The sequence below is a fragment of the Schistocerca serialis genome, chromosome 1 (assembly GCF_023864345.2).
Source record: "Schistocerca serialis cubense isolate TAMUIC-IGC-003099 chromosome 1, iqSchSeri2.2, whole genome shotgun sequence".
In the NCBI taxonomy this organism is placed as follows: Eukaryota; Metazoa; Arthropoda; class Insecta; order Orthoptera; family Acrididae; genus Schistocerca; species Schistocerca serialis.
Window position 1 is genome coordinate 678,435,406 of NC_064638.1, and position 17,371 is coordinate 678,452,776.

At 40.9% G+C, this 17,371-nt stretch overlaps 1 protein-coding gene across 1 annotated transcript; it reads left to right on the forward strand.

The window, feature by feature from the left end:
• Positions 1-296: 296 nt before the first annotated feature.
• Positions 297-6,158, forward strand: LOC126423865 (piggyBac transposable element-derived protein 2-like). The gene is made up of 3 exons (XM_050087253.1): positions 297-816; positions 4,327-4,601; positions 6,111-6,158. The coding sequence occupies exons 1-3, from the start codon at positions 297-299 to the stop codon at positions 6,156-6,158; spliced, it is 843 nt and encodes a 280-aa protein (XP_049943210.1).
• Positions 6,159-17,371: the final 11,213 nt, after the last annotated feature.

A 17,371-nucleotide genomic window follows, 5' to 3' on the forward strand; every position in this document is an offset into this window, starting at 1 on the left:
TTTATACTGGTCGAATGAGTGTAGGTATTCACCAATAGCTGATGTGATGAGCAGAACTCGCTTCTTCCAGCTACTGCGGTATTTTCATGTTGTCAATAATCAAGACTTGCCTGAAGCTAATAGTAATCGTGACAAACTCTTCAGTCATCATTGAAGACACTCCCTCGAGAAGAATACCAAGCTGTTGATGAACAGATAATACCATTCAAGGGTAGAAGCGGTTTGAAACAGTACATAAGAATAAGCCTCACAAGCGGGGCTACAAATCTTTTACGAGAGCTGGTGCTTCAGGCATGATGTATGATTTTGAAATTTATGTTGGCAAAAACACCTGCAGTGATAGAGGATTAGGTTTGTCTGGCGATATTGTTTTGGCATTGACGGAAACATTGCCAGAGAAACAGCATTTCAAAGTGTTTGCTGATAGTTGGTTTTCGTCTATACCATTAGCAATTGGCCTGAAAGAAAGAGGCATTGAATTCTGTGGCACTATCAGGGCAGACAGGATGGCAAAATGTCCCTTGAAAACTGAAGCGGAACTCAAGAAATCTGGACGTGGCTCCTGTGACTGGAGAGTGGAGACAACAAACAATGTAGCTTTAGTATGCTGGTTTGACAGAAAACGCATAAATTTCGTGTCAACATATGCTTCTGTTGAGCCCATGGCAACATGTAGACGCTATTCTGCATCTGAAAAGAAATTCATTGATGTACCTAGACCTTACATAGTGGAAAAGTACAACAAACATATGGAGGGCATGGACCTTGCTGACATGTTGATAGAGCTATACCATATCAACTTGAGGTTGCCCCTCAGTCTGCAGGATCCGGGCAGTCGCAGAGGGTGGGCTTACTGGTAGTTGGGAGCTCCAACGTCAGGCGCGTAATGGGGCCCCTTAGGGAAATGGCAGCAAGAGAGGGGAAGAAAACCAATGTGCACTCCGTGTGCATACCGGGGGGAGTCATTCCAAATGTGGAAAGGGTCCTTCCGGATGCCATGAAGGGTACAGGGTGCACCCATCTGCAGGTGGTCGCTCATGTCGGCACCAATGATGTGTGTCGCTATGGATCGGAGGAAATCCTCTCTGGCTTCCGGCGGCTATCTGATTTGGTGAAGACTGCCAGTCTCGCTAGCGGGATGAAAGCAGAGCTCACCATCTGCAGCATCGTCGACAGGACTGACTGCGGACCTTTGGTACAGAGCCGAGTGGAGGGTCTGAATCAGAGGCTGAGACGGTTCTGCGACCGTGTGGGCTGCAGATTCCTCGACTTGCGCCATAGGGTGGTGGGGTTTCGGGTTCCGCTGGATAGGTCAGGAGTCCACTACACGCAACAAGCGGCTACACGGGTAGCAGGGGTTGTGTGGCGTGGGCTGGGCGGTTTTTTAGGTTAGATGGCCTTGGGCAAGTACAGAAAGGGCAACAGCCTCAACGGGTGCGGGGCAAAGTCAGGACATGCGGGGACCAAGCAGCAATCGGTATCGTAATTGTCAACTGTCGAAGCTGCGTTGGTAAAGTACCGGAACTTCAAGCGCTGATAGAAAGCACCGAAGCTGAAATCGTTATAGGTACAGAAAGCTGGCTTAAGCCAGAGATAAATTCTGCCGAAATTTTTACAAAGGTACAGACGGTGTTTAGAAAGGATAGATTGCATGCAACCGGTGGTGGAGTGTTCATCGCTGTTAGTAGTAGTTTATCCTGTAGTGAAGTAGAAGTGGATAGTTCCTGTGAATTATTATGGGTGGAGGTTACACTAAACAACCGAACTAGGTTAATAATTGGCTCCTTTTACCGACCTCCCGACTCAGCAGCATTAGTGGCAGAACAACTGAGAGAAAATTTGGAATACATTTCACATAAATTTTCTCAGCATGTTATAGTCTTAGGTGGAGATTTCAATTTACCAGATATAGACTGGGACACTCAGATGTTTAGGACGGGTGGTAGGGACAGAGCATCGAGTGACATTATACTGAGTGCACTATCCGAAAATTACCTCGAGCAATTAAACAGAGAACCGACTCGTGGAGATAACATATTGGACCTACTGATAACAAACAGACCCGAACTTTTCGAATCTGTATGTACAGAACAGGGAATCAGTGATCATAAGGCCGTTGCAGCATCCCTGAATATGGAAGTTAATAGGAATATAAAAAAAGGGAGGAAGGTTTATCTGTTTAGCAAGAGTAATAGAAGGCAGATTTCAGACTACCTAACAGATCAAAACGAAAATTTCTGTTCCGACACTGACAATGTTGAGTGTTTATGGAAAAAGTTCAAGGCAATCGTAAAATGCGTTTTAGACAGGTACGTGCCGAGTAAAACTGTGAGGGACGGGAAAAACCCACCGTGGTACAACAACAAAGTTAGGAAACTACTGCGAAAGCAAAGAGAGCTCCACTCCAAGTTTAAACGCAGCCAAAACCTCTCAGACAAACAGAAGCTAAACGATGTCAAAGTTAGCGTCAGGAGGGCTATGCGTGAAGCGTTCATTGAATTCGAAAGTAAAATTCTATGTACCGACTTGACAGAAAATCCTAGGAAGTTCTGGTCTTACGTTAAATCAGTAAGTGGCTCGAAACAGCATATCCAGACACTACGGGATGATGATGGCATTGAAACAGAGGATGACACGCGTAAAGCTGAAATACTAAACACCTTTTTCCAAAGCTGTTTCACAGAGGAAGACCGCACTGCAGTTCCTTCTCTAAATCCTCGCACAAACGAAAAAATGGCTGACATCGAAATAAGTGTCCAAGGAATAGAAAAGCAACTGGAATCACTCAATAGAGGAAAGTCCACTGGACCTGACGGGATACCAATTCGATTCTACACAGAGTACGCGAAAGAACTTGCCCCCCTTCTAACAGCCGTGTACCGCAAGTCTCTAGAGGAACGGAGGGTTCCAAATGATTGGAAAAGAGCACAGATAGTCCCAGTCTTCAAGAAGGGTCGTCGAGCAGATGCGCAAAACTATAGACCCATATCTCTTACGTCGATCTCTTGTAGAATTTTAGAACATGTTTTTTGCTCGCGCATCATGTCATTTCTGGAAACCCAGAATCTACTATGTAGGAATCAACATGGATTCCGGAAACAGCGATCGTGTGAGACCCAACTCGCCTTATTTGTTCATGAGACCCAGAAAATATTAGATACAGGCTCCCAGGTAGATGCTATTTTTCTTGACTTCCGGAAGGCGTTCGATACAGTTCCGCACTGTCGCCTGATAAGCAAAGTAAGAGCCTACGGAATATCAGACCAGCTGTGTGGCTGGATTGAGGAGTTTTTGGCAAACAGAACACAGCATGTTGTTATCAATGGAGAGACGTCTACAGACGTTAAAGTAACCTCTGGCGTGCCACAGGGGAGTGTTATGGGACCATTGCTTTTCACAATATATATAAATGACTTAGTAGATAGTGTCGGAAGTTCCATGCGGCTTTTCGCGGATGATGCTGTAGTATACAGAGAAGTTGCTGCATTAGAAAATTGTAGCGAAATACAGGAAGATCTGCAGCGGATAGGCACTTGGTGCAGGGAGTGGCAACTGACCCTTAACATAGACAAATGTAATGTATTGCGAATACATAGAAAGAAGGATCCTTTATTGTATGATTATATGATAGCGGAACAAACACTGGTAGCAGTTACTTCTGTAAAATATCTGGGAGTATGCGTACGGAACGATTTGAAGTGGAATGATCATATAAAACTAATTGTTGGTAAGGCGGGTACCAGGTTGAGATTCATTGGGAGAGTGCTTAGAAAATGTAGTCCATCAACAAAGGAGGTGGCTTACAAAACACTCGTTCGACCTATACTTGAGTATTGCTCATCAGTGTGGGATCCGTACCAGGTCGGGTTGACGGAGGAGATAGAGAAGATCCAAAGAAGAGCGGCGCGTTTCGTCACTGGGTTATTTGGTAACCGTGATAGCGTTACGGAGATGTTTAATAAACTCAAGTGGCAGACTCTGCAAGAGAGGCGCTCTGCATCGCGGTGTAGCTTGCTCGCCAGGTTTCGAGAGGATGCGTTTCTGGATGAGGTATCGAATATATTGCTTCCCCCTACTTATACTTCCCGAGGAGATCACGAATGTAAAATTAGAGAGATTAGAGCGCGCACGGAGGCTTTCAGACAGTCGTTCTTCCCGCGAACCATACGCGACTGGAACAGGAAAGGGAGGTAATGACAGTGGCACGTAAGGTGCCCTCCGCCACACACCGTTGGGTGGCTTGCGGAGTATCAATGTAGAATGTAGAATGTAGAATGAGGTCACGGAAGTGGTATATGCGCGTTGTGTACTGGTGTTTGTCTGTAGCAGTTGTCAATGGATGGCTACTCCACCGACGTCATACGGTCCAACGTGGCAAAACCTCAAAGATGTCACTCCTGCAGTTCCAAGCTAATATTGCTGCAAGTCTACTGCTTGCGGGGAAATCAGGTTCCCAAAAGAAGAGAGGAAGACCAAGTTCTGAAATGTTGACAAGGACTCCTGCAGCAAAAAGGACTGTATGTGGAGCTCCAGTTATGGATGTGCGTTTTGATGGGTTCGAACACTTTGCAGACATGGTAGAAAAGAAAGGTCGATGTAAAGTTTGCATTAAGTCTACTACACAAATTTTTTGCACCAAGTGTAAAATGCATCTGTGTCTCACAGTAAATAAGAAGTGTTTCCACATCTTTCATGGAATATAATAACTTCACAAGGCAAAGATACAACACACACTGATGTCTGACAAGATACGTGAAAGTAAAACAGTGAAATGTTTGCAGTACAAAAATTTCAAATTTTTACTAATACACAGAGCTGAATTTGTTAATTACTCGAAGGAAAATTAGTCATCACCACATTGTCAATAATAAAAATGCTGTGCATAGACTTCTAAGCTATAAAATGTGATGTATAAACCAATATTTTGCTTACATGAACCCATGTTTATTGAATTTTGTTTCTATGATGTCATAACCTGTAAGAACCACTGTTGCTTAAAAGCAACATTAAAAGTTTTTTGGAATAAAACATATAAAAAAAAGATTATATCATATTTTAAATTTATGCACCTTAATAAGCGTAAAAACGAATGCAGATTTTTTTTCTCAAAACGTCGAAATTCGGTAAAGAAAGGGTTAAGCAGCCATTGTTAAATAATATCCTTCTTTTTGCATCTGACATTTTCTTTCCTTTTGTTTTTTGCAACAGAATTTGCGAACAGAGAGATAACAGGATTTCCATCATTTCTGAATAAATGAAATAAGCGTTGAGGTTACTATGGGGTGTAATCGCTTGCCACACCGACAGATGACGGACGAGCAGTTGATTGGAACTTGTTGGAGAGAAGATAACAGCATTTGCAGCCATCTATTGCATACACAAACATTTGTGCAAATAGACCGTTGCATGTGGACATGGCTTAACAGATGATTGCCCACTATAATCGAGCGCCGCCCAGGAAAAAAAATCGTACATATTTGGATCATTAACATAACATGAGGGGTTTGCCCATACGAACTCTGTAGGCTATTCAATAACTCGCATTTACATTAATTAAAGGTTGGAGGGGGGGGGGGCGGAGATAGGAAAGGAAACGGAAACAACTATTGATGTCAGCTGCAGCGGGACTTTAGCAAAGTCAGTGGCAATGAGTGAAAATGTGTGCCGGACTGGGATTCGAACCCAGAATCTCCAGGCTTTTGCGTTAACCACTGTGCCATCCAAATAAAACAACTTAAAATTAAACACTCTTCTGGCTTGGATGGTGTTACATCACATCTCATAAAGGAATGCAGAGAATGTATATTAAAACCATTGACACACATGCTGAATGCTGCGATAGAAGAAGGTATATTCCCAGATTCACTGAAAGTAAGTAAAGTGAAGCCAATATTTAAGAAAGGGAACAGGGATGAATTAGGAAATTACAGGCCAATATCATTGATCTCAACATTTGCTAAAATCTATGAAATGATAATAAAGAACATAATTGTAAGTTTTATAACAAAGTACAGTATACTGCATTCATCACAACATGGTTTCAGAGAAGGGAAGTCAACAAAAACAGCATCAACAGATATAATTGAGCACATTCTTAATTTACTTGACAGGCAGCAAAAGACTTGTGGGATTTTTATGGACCTATCCAAGGCATTTGATTGTGTGAACCACTCAAAATTAATGATGAAATTATATCAGTATGGAATTAGAGGAAAATGCTATGACATACTTAAATCATACATTACAAATAGGAAACAATGCACAGAAATCAGACATACAAGTGGGGGAAATATAACAAACTACATATCAGAATTACAAACAGTTAAACACGGTGTGCCGCAAGGATCTGTGCTTGGGCCAATACTATTTATACTCTACGTAAATGACTTCCCTAGCTATATAAATCAGTAACTTATAATGTATGCTGATGACACAACAATCATTTGCACAGCTGACACAAAGGAGGAGCTTCAGAAGGAAGCACCCCTGACTATTGAAAATGCAAATAAATATTTAACACAAAACAACCTGAAACTTCCTGGCAGATTAAAACTGTTTGCCCGACCGAGACTCGAACTCGGGACCTTTGCCTTTCGCGGGCACTTGCCCGCGAAAGGCAAAGGTCCCGAGTTCGAGTCTCGGTCGGGCACACAGTTTTAATCTGCCAGGAAGTTTCATATCAGCGCACACTCCGCTGCAGAGTGAAAATCTCATTCTGGAAACATCCCCCAGGCTGTGGCTAAGCCATGTCTCCGCAATATCCTTTCTTTCAGGAGTGCTAGTTCTGCAAGGTTCGCAGGAGAGCTTCTGTAAAGTTTGGAAGGTAGGAGACGAGGTACTGGCAGAAGTAAAGCTGTGAGTACCGGGCGTGAGTCGTGCTTCGGTAGCTCAGTTGGTGAGCACTTGCCCGCGAAAGGCAAAGGTCCCGAGTTCGAGTCTCGGTCGGGCACACAGTTTTAATCTGCCAGGAAGTTTCATATCAGCGCACACTCCGCTGCAGAGTGAAAATCTCATTCTGGAAACATCCCCCAGGCTGTGGCTAAGCCATGTCTCCACAATATCCTTTCTTTAGGAGTGCTAGTTCTGCAAGGTTCGCAGGAGAGCTTCTGTAAAGTTTGGAAGGTAGGAGACGAGGTACTGGCAGAAGTAAAGCTGTGAGTACCGGGCGTGAGTCGTGCTTCGGTAGCTCAGTTGGTAGAGCACTTGCCCGCGAAAGGCAAAGGTCCCGAGTTCGAGTCTCGGTCGGGCACACAGTTTTAATCTGCCAGGAAGTTTCATATCAGCGCACACTCCGCTGCAGAGTGAAAATCTCATTCTGGAAACAAAACAACCTGTTTATGAATCAGTCTAAAACAATGAATGTAGTATTTCAGACCAAGCATAGTGAAAATTATAATATAAATGTTAATATAAATGGAAAGACTATTAAAGAAGTAACCAGCACAAATTTTCTAGGAACTATAATAAACAAACAGATCTTCATCATGCATAAAACAGCTAAGACTGTGGATGATAAAGTCCTCAGATCAATGTATTATGGACTTGTCTTCCCACATTTGTCTTATTCAGTTCATATATGGGGAAATGCACAAGCTGGCTACCTAAAAAGACTATTCACAATTCAGAAAAGGGCAGTGAGATGCATTGCAAAAATACCACCAAGACAGACCTGTAGGCAAGCTTTTGTACACTATAATATTATGACAGTATATTCACTGTATATATACCAAAGCATAATGGTGGTAAGGTCAAGTGATAAACACCTCCTAAATAAAGATGTACACAAACACGGTACAAGAGGAAATGAAAATTACTACATGATAAACAGAAATCTAAAACTGTCTATGACTGCCCCAGAAGAAGCAGGCAAAAGGTATTTTAATAAACTCCCCAAAATCATTAAAAAAGAAACAGATCTAAAATGTTTTAAAAATCATTTGAAACTATATCTCACAGAGAAATGTATATACAGTTTGAGTGAATACTAAGATGGTGTTTAAATATATCATTACTGAAATGTACCTGTAAAAATTATCATTTCTGTATGTTTTTTTTTTTGATTTGTGTGTACGTATAATGTGAAACATGTAAAACCTTTGTATGATTATGGACTATTTCTGTTTAATCATTTGTTTCATTTATATATATATTGAAATCGAGTTTGATGTTAATAGGCTATTGTATGACACACCCAATACTCTCAGCTGGATTTTCAGCTGGAGTCCATGGGCAAAGAATAAATAAATAAATAAATAAATACAGTATATATCGTAATTCCGTGGACTACTTCAGCATGCCTCCTGGCTGACATACCTTCTCAGCTAGCGCAACCTATGAGCAGTCCACATCTATGTTCTTCATGCTCGCTACTTTGATATTCCCATTGGAGGTTGAACATGATTGTGCATCTGCACAGAATGTTGTGGATTCAGTATCCATCAAGGCAACTCACAAGGGGAGGCCGCCAATTGTGAAATTCAGATTCGATTCGTACTGCGCATAATAAAAGCTCATGGCCAGAGGTGTAATGTGGCAAAGCACCAAGATGCACTTCTCAGCCGTTGTCGAGAAAATCGACAGTTAAAAAAAACCGTTGCGGTGAAATACTCTCTACGATTAATAATTGTATGTAGCGTCGTGGCGCAGCGGTAAGCGCTCGGGTTCGTAATCCGAAGGTCGCCGGATGGAATCTCGCCCTGTGCAACCCTTTTTTTTTTTTTTTTTTAGTATTTGTTTTTCATAATTCAAATATATATCATTCCCGGCAATCAGTTGCAACAATTATGCATATAATAAGTTGTTGAAAGTCGTTTGTTGTGGAAAAACTAGCGACTTCGAACATCATTATGTTTTCCGCAAACGAAGTTGTATTTCACAAATATTATTAATTGTCTTCATAATGTTAACCACGTATAGTTAACGGAAGACGTAGAAACGATATTCCGAAACGAATACGTATAGCGTAAGTCAAACGTTCGAATTAGAATAGAGACCCCACGAACACAAATTTCCTGTGGCAGGTATGAAATATAAACTCCGTTACTCGCTCGTTACACTTGAATGACAGATGTTGAATGGGCCGAAACGAGCCGCCGCATAACAGCGTAGTTGCCTGCTAACTTCGAAAGAAGGTAGATGCGGTCCCTAGCGCAATTTATAACATTGTCGAAAATCAGTGCGGACGGGAGAGCTTTGGTACACCCTGTTAAAAAAGACGGAAAAATGGAGGCGGTACAATTGGAGACCGATCCGCCTTCACCAACATGCATAAGCAAATCATTAATACTATATATATATATATATATATATATATATATATATATATATATATATATATATATATATATGAATTACAAAAAAGTAATATTAAAAAAAATTGCATGGCGCGAGATTCGATCCGGCGACTTTCGGATTACGAACCCGAGCGCTTACCGCTGTAGAAAATTATTAATCGTCGAGAGTACTTCACCGCAACGGTTTGTTTTAACTGTCGATTTTCTCGACAATGGCTGAGAAGTGCATTTTGGTGCTTTGCCACATAACACCTCTGGCCATGAGCTTTTATTATGCGCAGTATGAATCGAATCTGAATTTCACAATTGGCGGCCTCCGCTTGTCAGTTATATGAATGTGAGGTGTCTGTTCCTTTGGAACCATGTGGAATGCACAGCTGTGACACATACTATGTAAATTGAAGATGGTGGGGGGGATGAGTGGGGGAAGGAAAGGAACTGTGATGGGCTAAACTGCGATTTTCCGATATCAGTGATTTATGTGAATGCTACTTTTCAGTATCTGTTATTCTTAACTGTGATTTGTCGCAGTTAAGAGTCGCAGTTAAGGAACCTAAGTCGCGTATCCCTCCGCCACTGCTATTTCTGCTACTTCCGCGATTTCTGCGATTTCTGTGACTTCTGCTACTTCTGCGATTTCTGTGACTCCTGCGATTTCTGCGACGTACCACCGTATGAAAAAGTTACATCTGTCCACACAGAAAATTGCATCTCAACAAATCTGTCATTGGTAAGTATGTTTTACGTTTATTCTTCCGTTGGCTTTAATTTTGTATTAAAGAAACAACTGTGAAAATATTAATAGTGTAATTAATATGTAAGTAGCCGCACAGTACCGTAATAGTTCGTGTTTAGAAAATGAATTCTAACATATTGTTATGTTCATAGGTACCTGAACTACATTTCAGTCACTCAGTAAAGTGATAATTCAAAATATCATTGTCAACAGAGCTGAAGAAATTGTCAGTCTTTAGACCGTTTTCGTCAGACGAGAGGTTAGTTTCTATGCGTTTTGATGGACTTAATTACTTCAGTGAGATCGTTCTTGCGAATGTGATATAGCAAATATTAGCAAATGTGATATAGCAAATATTAGCAATCTACAGTTCTGACTGATTACTGTTTGCTGTACATATCTATCCACATCAAGGCTGTTGAGAGAGACTCGTGAAGATTCAAGACAGCTCTTAGGGGATTTGGAGTTTAAAAGTGAAATAATTATGAAATAAGTGTGTGACTGATTAAAGTGTTTTATTGAAGTTGTTGTGCGATTTTAAAGGAATAATAAATGTTAAATACATTGAGTGAATAATAAAAATCTCATTTTCCACATGTTAAGCCGTCCTATACCCGTAATTTTCCGCCACTTATTTATTGGTAAACACTTGTTGGATACCGACGTGCCGCCCCCCTTTCTCACCAATCTTGGTGTGACACTGACCTGTAACATATCCCGAAGTCTACAATATGCATTTTGAGGCTGTTGATATGAAAGTGGGAAGTACAGATCTTCCAGTTAAATCAGGAATAGCTTAAGTGCATTACTTGAAAGTGACACAGGAAAAGCTTACTTATGTAGGTGGTAGTAGTGTCGGCAAAAAGTTCTTGTGTGTGAAGTTGCCATGTAGAACACCAGGTGTAAAACTTTTCTCCCGAGTCTTGAACTGTGTCGGAACAAAAGTGAGGCATTCATATGACTGTTTTCATTTCTCTACACTTATACAGATGTCTGAGTTCTGCTATGTTAACATTGCAAAGTCCTGTAGGCATGTGGAGTATTAACCAAAACTGTCATATTGGAAGCAGAATCAAACACATTTGTTACGTTACTTGATATTTTCAGGAGAAAAAGGCAATGTTGCTTCTTATTAATATAATACATTCAGAGTCACAGCAGTATTTGACCAACCATAACTGATGCTGAATGTGCATGTCGTCATATAATATGAAGGGCTTATTTCAATAGTGGTACAAGTCCATTACCTCCACTTTTCTGTCTATAATGCTTCTTAAGTTAGCGATCCAAACAAACATAAATAAAGGTTCATCTCTAGCAAGAAGCCATATGCTTGAATATTTCTGGTATCTCAACTGCAGAATTTTCAGCACTCATTTAACTTTACGACTCTATATCTCAAAATTAACAAAAATGAACTTGTACCACTATTGAAATAAGCCCTTCATATGCACACACAGCACATCGATCTCGTGAGGCACAAGGCTCTCATAACGAAGTACGAACGTCGGTCAACAGATGACACTAGGAAAAGTATGTTAACTGCGCTTTTTAGTTGCTACTTGCGACTCTTAGTTGCGATTTGTCACAGAAATCGCAGTTTGACTCGGTAGCGAATAGCGTAGTATGAACTTTGCTCAACAGATGGCAGTGCTAACTGCGCTTTTTAGTTGCTACTTGCGACTCTTAGTTGCGACTTGTCACGGAAATTGCAGTTAGACTCCATAGCGTACCGCAGAGATGGGCGTAGTACGAACTTTGACCCACAGATGGCACTGTTAACCGCGCTTTCTAGTTGCTACTTGCGACTCTTAGTTGCGACTTTTCACTGAAATCGCAGAAAGCAGTGCTAAATTCGACCAATAGATGGCTCACGTCTTTGAATGTGAAATACTACTTGCGACTGCTAACTGTGACTGAAATCGCAATTAGATTCTGTAAAGTTGCTACTGTGATATCTGTGACTTCTCAGTCACTGCGATTTCTAACAGATACGCGATTTCCTGCCCACCACTAGAACTTGATATCGACTGCATTGGGACTTTATGTGGAATCAGCAGCAATGAGTGAAAATGTATGACGGACGGAATGCATCCGAAAGAACAGACACCATGCATTCGTTTAATTGATACATCTCGATGGGCAATGAATCCACCACCCTCAGTGCGGATGCACAATCACATTCGACCTCCTGTGGAATCTCAAAATGGTGAGCATGAAGGATGTGGACAGGGACTCCAGATTAGTGGTGCCTGGTGAGAATGTAAGTCTGCCAGGAGGTGTGATGAGATAGTCTGCGCAATTGAGGCAAATGCTGTGACCAGAAGGCGCGTTGGTTAACACAGCTGCCTAGCAAGCAGGAGATCCTGGGTCTAAATCTCATTCCAACACACATTTTCGCTCATCAGCGCTGATTCTGCACGAAGTCCCAATGCAATTGACATCACTAGTTCCTTTCCTTTCTCCCTCTCTAGCTTCTGTTTACATGATTTTTGTCACAGTTGTGGATTATGCTTGATGTCTGTTCTTTCAGACATATCTGAAAGAGCAGATGCCATACATTCATATAACTCTCATTAACCTGTGAATGGAGAGTAGATAATCAGAGTCACAAGCGTTTTCAAAAAAGTTTTTGTGCTTTCAGTTATATTTCAATCACAATAATGTGTCGTCTAAAATGTATCTAACAGTAAACTACATGCTATCAAACCTTTTCACAATAAGATTTGTAAATCAAGTGGACGTTGTCAACAAATAGCATCATTTCACAGTGATTGTTACAAATTATGAAAAGATAAATGGTTTATTAAGAAGCTAAAATGCTATGCTAACACATGTACAAAAATTAGATTTTTTATCTGCATACTTTTTTCAAGATCGATTGAGAAAACATACGAGACTAAAAAAAATCACACAAAATGAAAAGTATGCATTTTCTTCTTTCAGAAGGAAAGTTAAGCTTGTAAGGGTAGAAAAAAAAATGATGTAGTTTTATCTTATAAACTGCCAAGAGTTTTCACAGTATGAAAATCTGGAATTGGATTTTCCCATTTTTTCGTCCTTCTGGCCCGACGTGCAGTGTGTATTCTCAGAATGGTAGCTTGAGACAGCTAGGCATGATCCAGCCCAGTGTGCAGTGTAAATGACACCTCAGGCAAAGCATTGTCAAAAATTTTCAAAAACCCTGCACCATTCAAATGATCTTGTAAAATAAGGGGTCCAGTTGTGTGATCTCCAAGAATTTCAGTCCAAATGTTCACTGAGAATCTTACTGGTAACTTCTCATACATTTTTAATAGCCCTGTGGTGACTGTAAATCTTTATTTTGTATTTCCACGTATAGGTTCCTTATTACCAAAATGGTCAAAATTTCATTTTCTGCAATTTCCCAAATTTTTAAAACATCATTCTGTTAAACCTGTACACGTATATGATTAGGACAAGTACAATGAAAAAGACAGCTAACATATTAAAGCTTTTGGACTAAGTCCTTCCGCAGTAGAAAACACTCACATACCCACACAACTCACACACATGGCTACTGTCTCAGTGTGTGATGAAGTAGCAATCTGCTGGGAAGGGTAATGTCTTTCCTAACCAAAAATGGAAAGTCCAAGATGGAATAACAATAATATGGAAAGGCACTACCAACCCCGACAGATTCATCACACGCAGCCACACACTGAGGCAGTAGCTATGTGTGTGTGCGTTATTTGGATGTGAGTGTGTTTTCTACAGCAAAAGACATATTTTAAGCACATGTTTCCACATCCATGAAAAAATGATTTTTCACTATGGCACATATTATTGTTTTAAGATTGTAATCTGTCTACATCTGTATTTCATATTCCATGTTTTGCTGCAGTTCTGGAGATGATCATTGCTGACTGAAACCGGTACTCTAAGGACCAGGTGTTTTGTGATCATTGACAGAAATAAAAGAAATTTATTCAACACTTCCAGATCAGTTTTAATCAGCGACTATGTTGCAGCTTGTGATACATGTTTTAATTACAGTAATTTTGAAAATTAATAACCAAGAAATGTAACCAATGAAGCAATATGTACAAACACTGAAGAGTCAAAGAATCTGGCACACCTGTCTAATATCATGTAGGTTCTCCGTAAGAATGCAGGAGTGCCGCAACATAATGTAGCATTGACTCAGCTGATGTCTGAAGTAGTATTGGAGGGAGTTGACACCACGAATGCAACAGGGTTGTCCATGAATTTGTAAGAGTACCAGGGGGCGGGAATCTTTTCTGAACAGCATGTTGCAAGGCATCCCAGATATGCTCAATAATGTTAATGTGTGGGGAATTCAGTGGCCAGCGTAAATGTTTAAATTTAGAAGTGTGTTACTGGAGCCACTCTGTAGCACCTATGAATGTGTGGGGTGTCACATTGTCCTGCTGGAATTGCCCAAGTCCATCGGAATGCACAATGGGCATGAATGGATGCAGGTGATCAGACAGGATGCTTACATATGTTTCACTTGTCAGAGTCTTATCTAGACATATCAGGGGTCCCATATCATTCCAACTGCACACATATCACACCGTTAAAGAGCCTCCACCAGCTTGAACAGTCCCCTGCTGACATGCACGGTCCATCGATTTGTGAGATTGTCTCCATAGTCATATGTGTCCATCCATGTCGTGCAATTAGAAATGAGACTTACCTGATCAGGCAATATGTTTACAGTTATCAGCAGTCCAATGTTTGTGTTGATGGGCCCAGGCGAGGTGTAAAGCTTTGTGTCGTGCAGTCATCAAGGGTACACGAGTGGGTCTTCGGCTCTGAAAGCCTATATCAATGATGTTTCGTTGAATGGTTCGTAGGCTAACACTTGTCGATGGCCCATTGAAATCTGCAACAATTTGTGGAAGGGTTGCACTTCTGTCACGTTGAATGATTCATGATTCTCTTCAGTTGTCATTGGTCCCGTTCTTGCACGATCTTTTTCCTGCTGCAACGATGTCAGAGATTTGATGTTTTACTGGATTCCTGATATTCAGGACATACTTGTGAAATGGTTGTATGGCAAAATCCCCACTTCATCACTATCTCGGAGATGCTGTGTCCCATTGGTTGTGCGCCGACTATAACACCACATTCAAACTTACTTAAATCTTGATAACTTGCCACTGTAGCAGCAGTAACTGATCTAACAACTGCACCAGACCCTTGCTGTCTTATATAGGTGTTACCTACTCATCATCATCATCATCATCAGTTATCTGCTATATTAGCAGGTCCTTTGCCTCTCCATTTTCTGCGATCCATTGCTTCCTTCTTAAGGCCGCTGTATGTTGTACCATCCATCATGTCATACAGTATCTGGAATCTCTTCCTTCCTCGCTTCCTTTTCCCTTCTACATAACCTTCTTAAACTGTTTTTATCAGTCCTTCATTCTTTCTTAATATATGCCCAATCCAATTTCTTTTTCTTCTCTTTAATACACCTAGTAACTGTCTTTTCTCTCCCACTCTTCTCAGTACCTCTTCATTTTTTACTCTGTCCATCCAACTTATTCTTTCCATCTTCCGCCATGTCCAGATCTATTCTGCCTATTTACATATCTCTGTATTTGAATATGCATGCCTGTACCAGTTCTTTGGTGCTTCAGTGTATCTTGTGTCTTGTGAAAGGAGATGATGTCAACAATTGCTACCAATACACTACTTCGACAATCAGACATTTTTGTAACAATCATTTGCAATTTTACTTCAAATGCATATTGTGCAATTACTATGAATTCTGCACACATAAATGTAACATGAAAGCAGCTGGAGTGTCCCATATCATTACCTAATATATGAGCAACCATTATTCTATTTTTAAGAATATTTGTAATTTTAAGTTGAGTTTAAATAAGTTGCATAACCAGATGTAAATGTGCATTCATGTAATTTATTCATTGCTTGATGAATACTTAAATGAGATGTCACAAAGAGATCCGAGGAATTTCTCCATATTACATTTAAAATTGATGGTAGTCATTTCTTAAATGCTTTAATTGAGGCAGTATTCTTGACAGCACAGAGTGCACTTAAGCATGAGCAGAAGCGCACCAATATTTATTTATTTTTATTCTATTTTGAGGATGTGTGTTGGTGATCGCTTGATAGTTGTAGGATGATGAGTGGACTATGCAGCCATAATGGTGCTTGGCTTGGTTTAACAATCATTAGACTTTGAAAATTCCTTGAGGGTGCAAGTTGAATAGGTTGAAACTTCTAGGGACTTAGATGCTGTTTCTTGAGTGTGAATTCTGGACTCAAAATTTTTATGAAACATAGAATTACTTGTGCAGTTTTTGGTGATTGTTTTTTTGGGACTTTGTGTGGTGTCTCTCTGGAATATGTGAGTACGTGACAGAAAGTATCTGCCAATTGTCTGACTCCTCCACCTACCAGCTCTGCCATTGTGATATCATCCCAGTCTTCCAATATAACCTCCAATCCCTATTCAAATCCCATCACATAATCTTTCGCCTGAATCAGTCTCCTTCCATAACCCAACATCCTGCACAACCACCTTTCCATGAATCCAACAATCCTGGATACCCTGCTGTAACTTACACTACAGGCTATTAAAATTACTACACCAAGAAGAAATGCAGCTGATAAACGGGTATTCATTGAACAAATATATTATACTAGAACTGACATGTGATTACATTTTCACGCAATTTGGGTGCATAGATCATGAGAAATCAGTACCCAGAACAACCACCTCTGTCCGTAATAACGGCCTTGATACGTCTGGGCATTGAGTCAAACAGAGCTTGGATGGCGTGTACAGGTACAGCTGCCCATGCAGCTTCAGCACGATTTCACAGTTCATCAAGAGTAGTGACTGGCGTACTGTGACAAGCCAGTTGCTCGGCCACCATTGACCAGACGTTTTCAATTGGCGAGAGATCTGGAGAATGTGCTGGCCAGGGCAGCAGTCGAACATTTTCTGTATCCAGAAAGGCCCGTACAGAACCTGCAATATGCGGTTGTGCATTATCCTGCTGAAATGTAGGGTTTCACAGGGATCGAATGAAGGATAGAGCCACGGGTCGTAACACATCTGAAATGTAACGTCCACTGTTCAAAGTGCCGTCAATGTGAACAAGAGGTGACCAAGACGTGTAACCAGTGGCACCCCATACCATCACGCCGGGTGATAAGCCAGTATGGCGATGACGAATACACGCTTCCAATGTGTGTTCACCGCGATGTCGCCAAACACGGATGCGACCATAATGATGCTGTAAACAGAACCTGGATTCATCCAAAAAAAATGACGTTTTGCCATTCGTGCACCCAAGTTCGTCGTTGAGTACACTAT

Bases quoted from the DNA above. Each gene is read 5' to 3' on its own strand.
- LOC126423865 (XM_050087253.1), top strand. From the start codon at position 297: ATGTATGATTTTGAAATTTATGTTGGCAAAAACACCTGCAGTGATAGA. The intron at 817-4,326 runs GTCTGCAGGATC...GTTTGTCTGTAG, and splicing joins CAACTTGAGGTTGCCCCTCA to CAGTTGTCAATGGATGGCTA. The intron at 4,602-6,110 runs GTTTGCATTAAG...TTTACTTGACAG, and splicing joins AAAAGAAAGGTCGATGTAAA to GCAGCAAAAGACTTGTGGGA.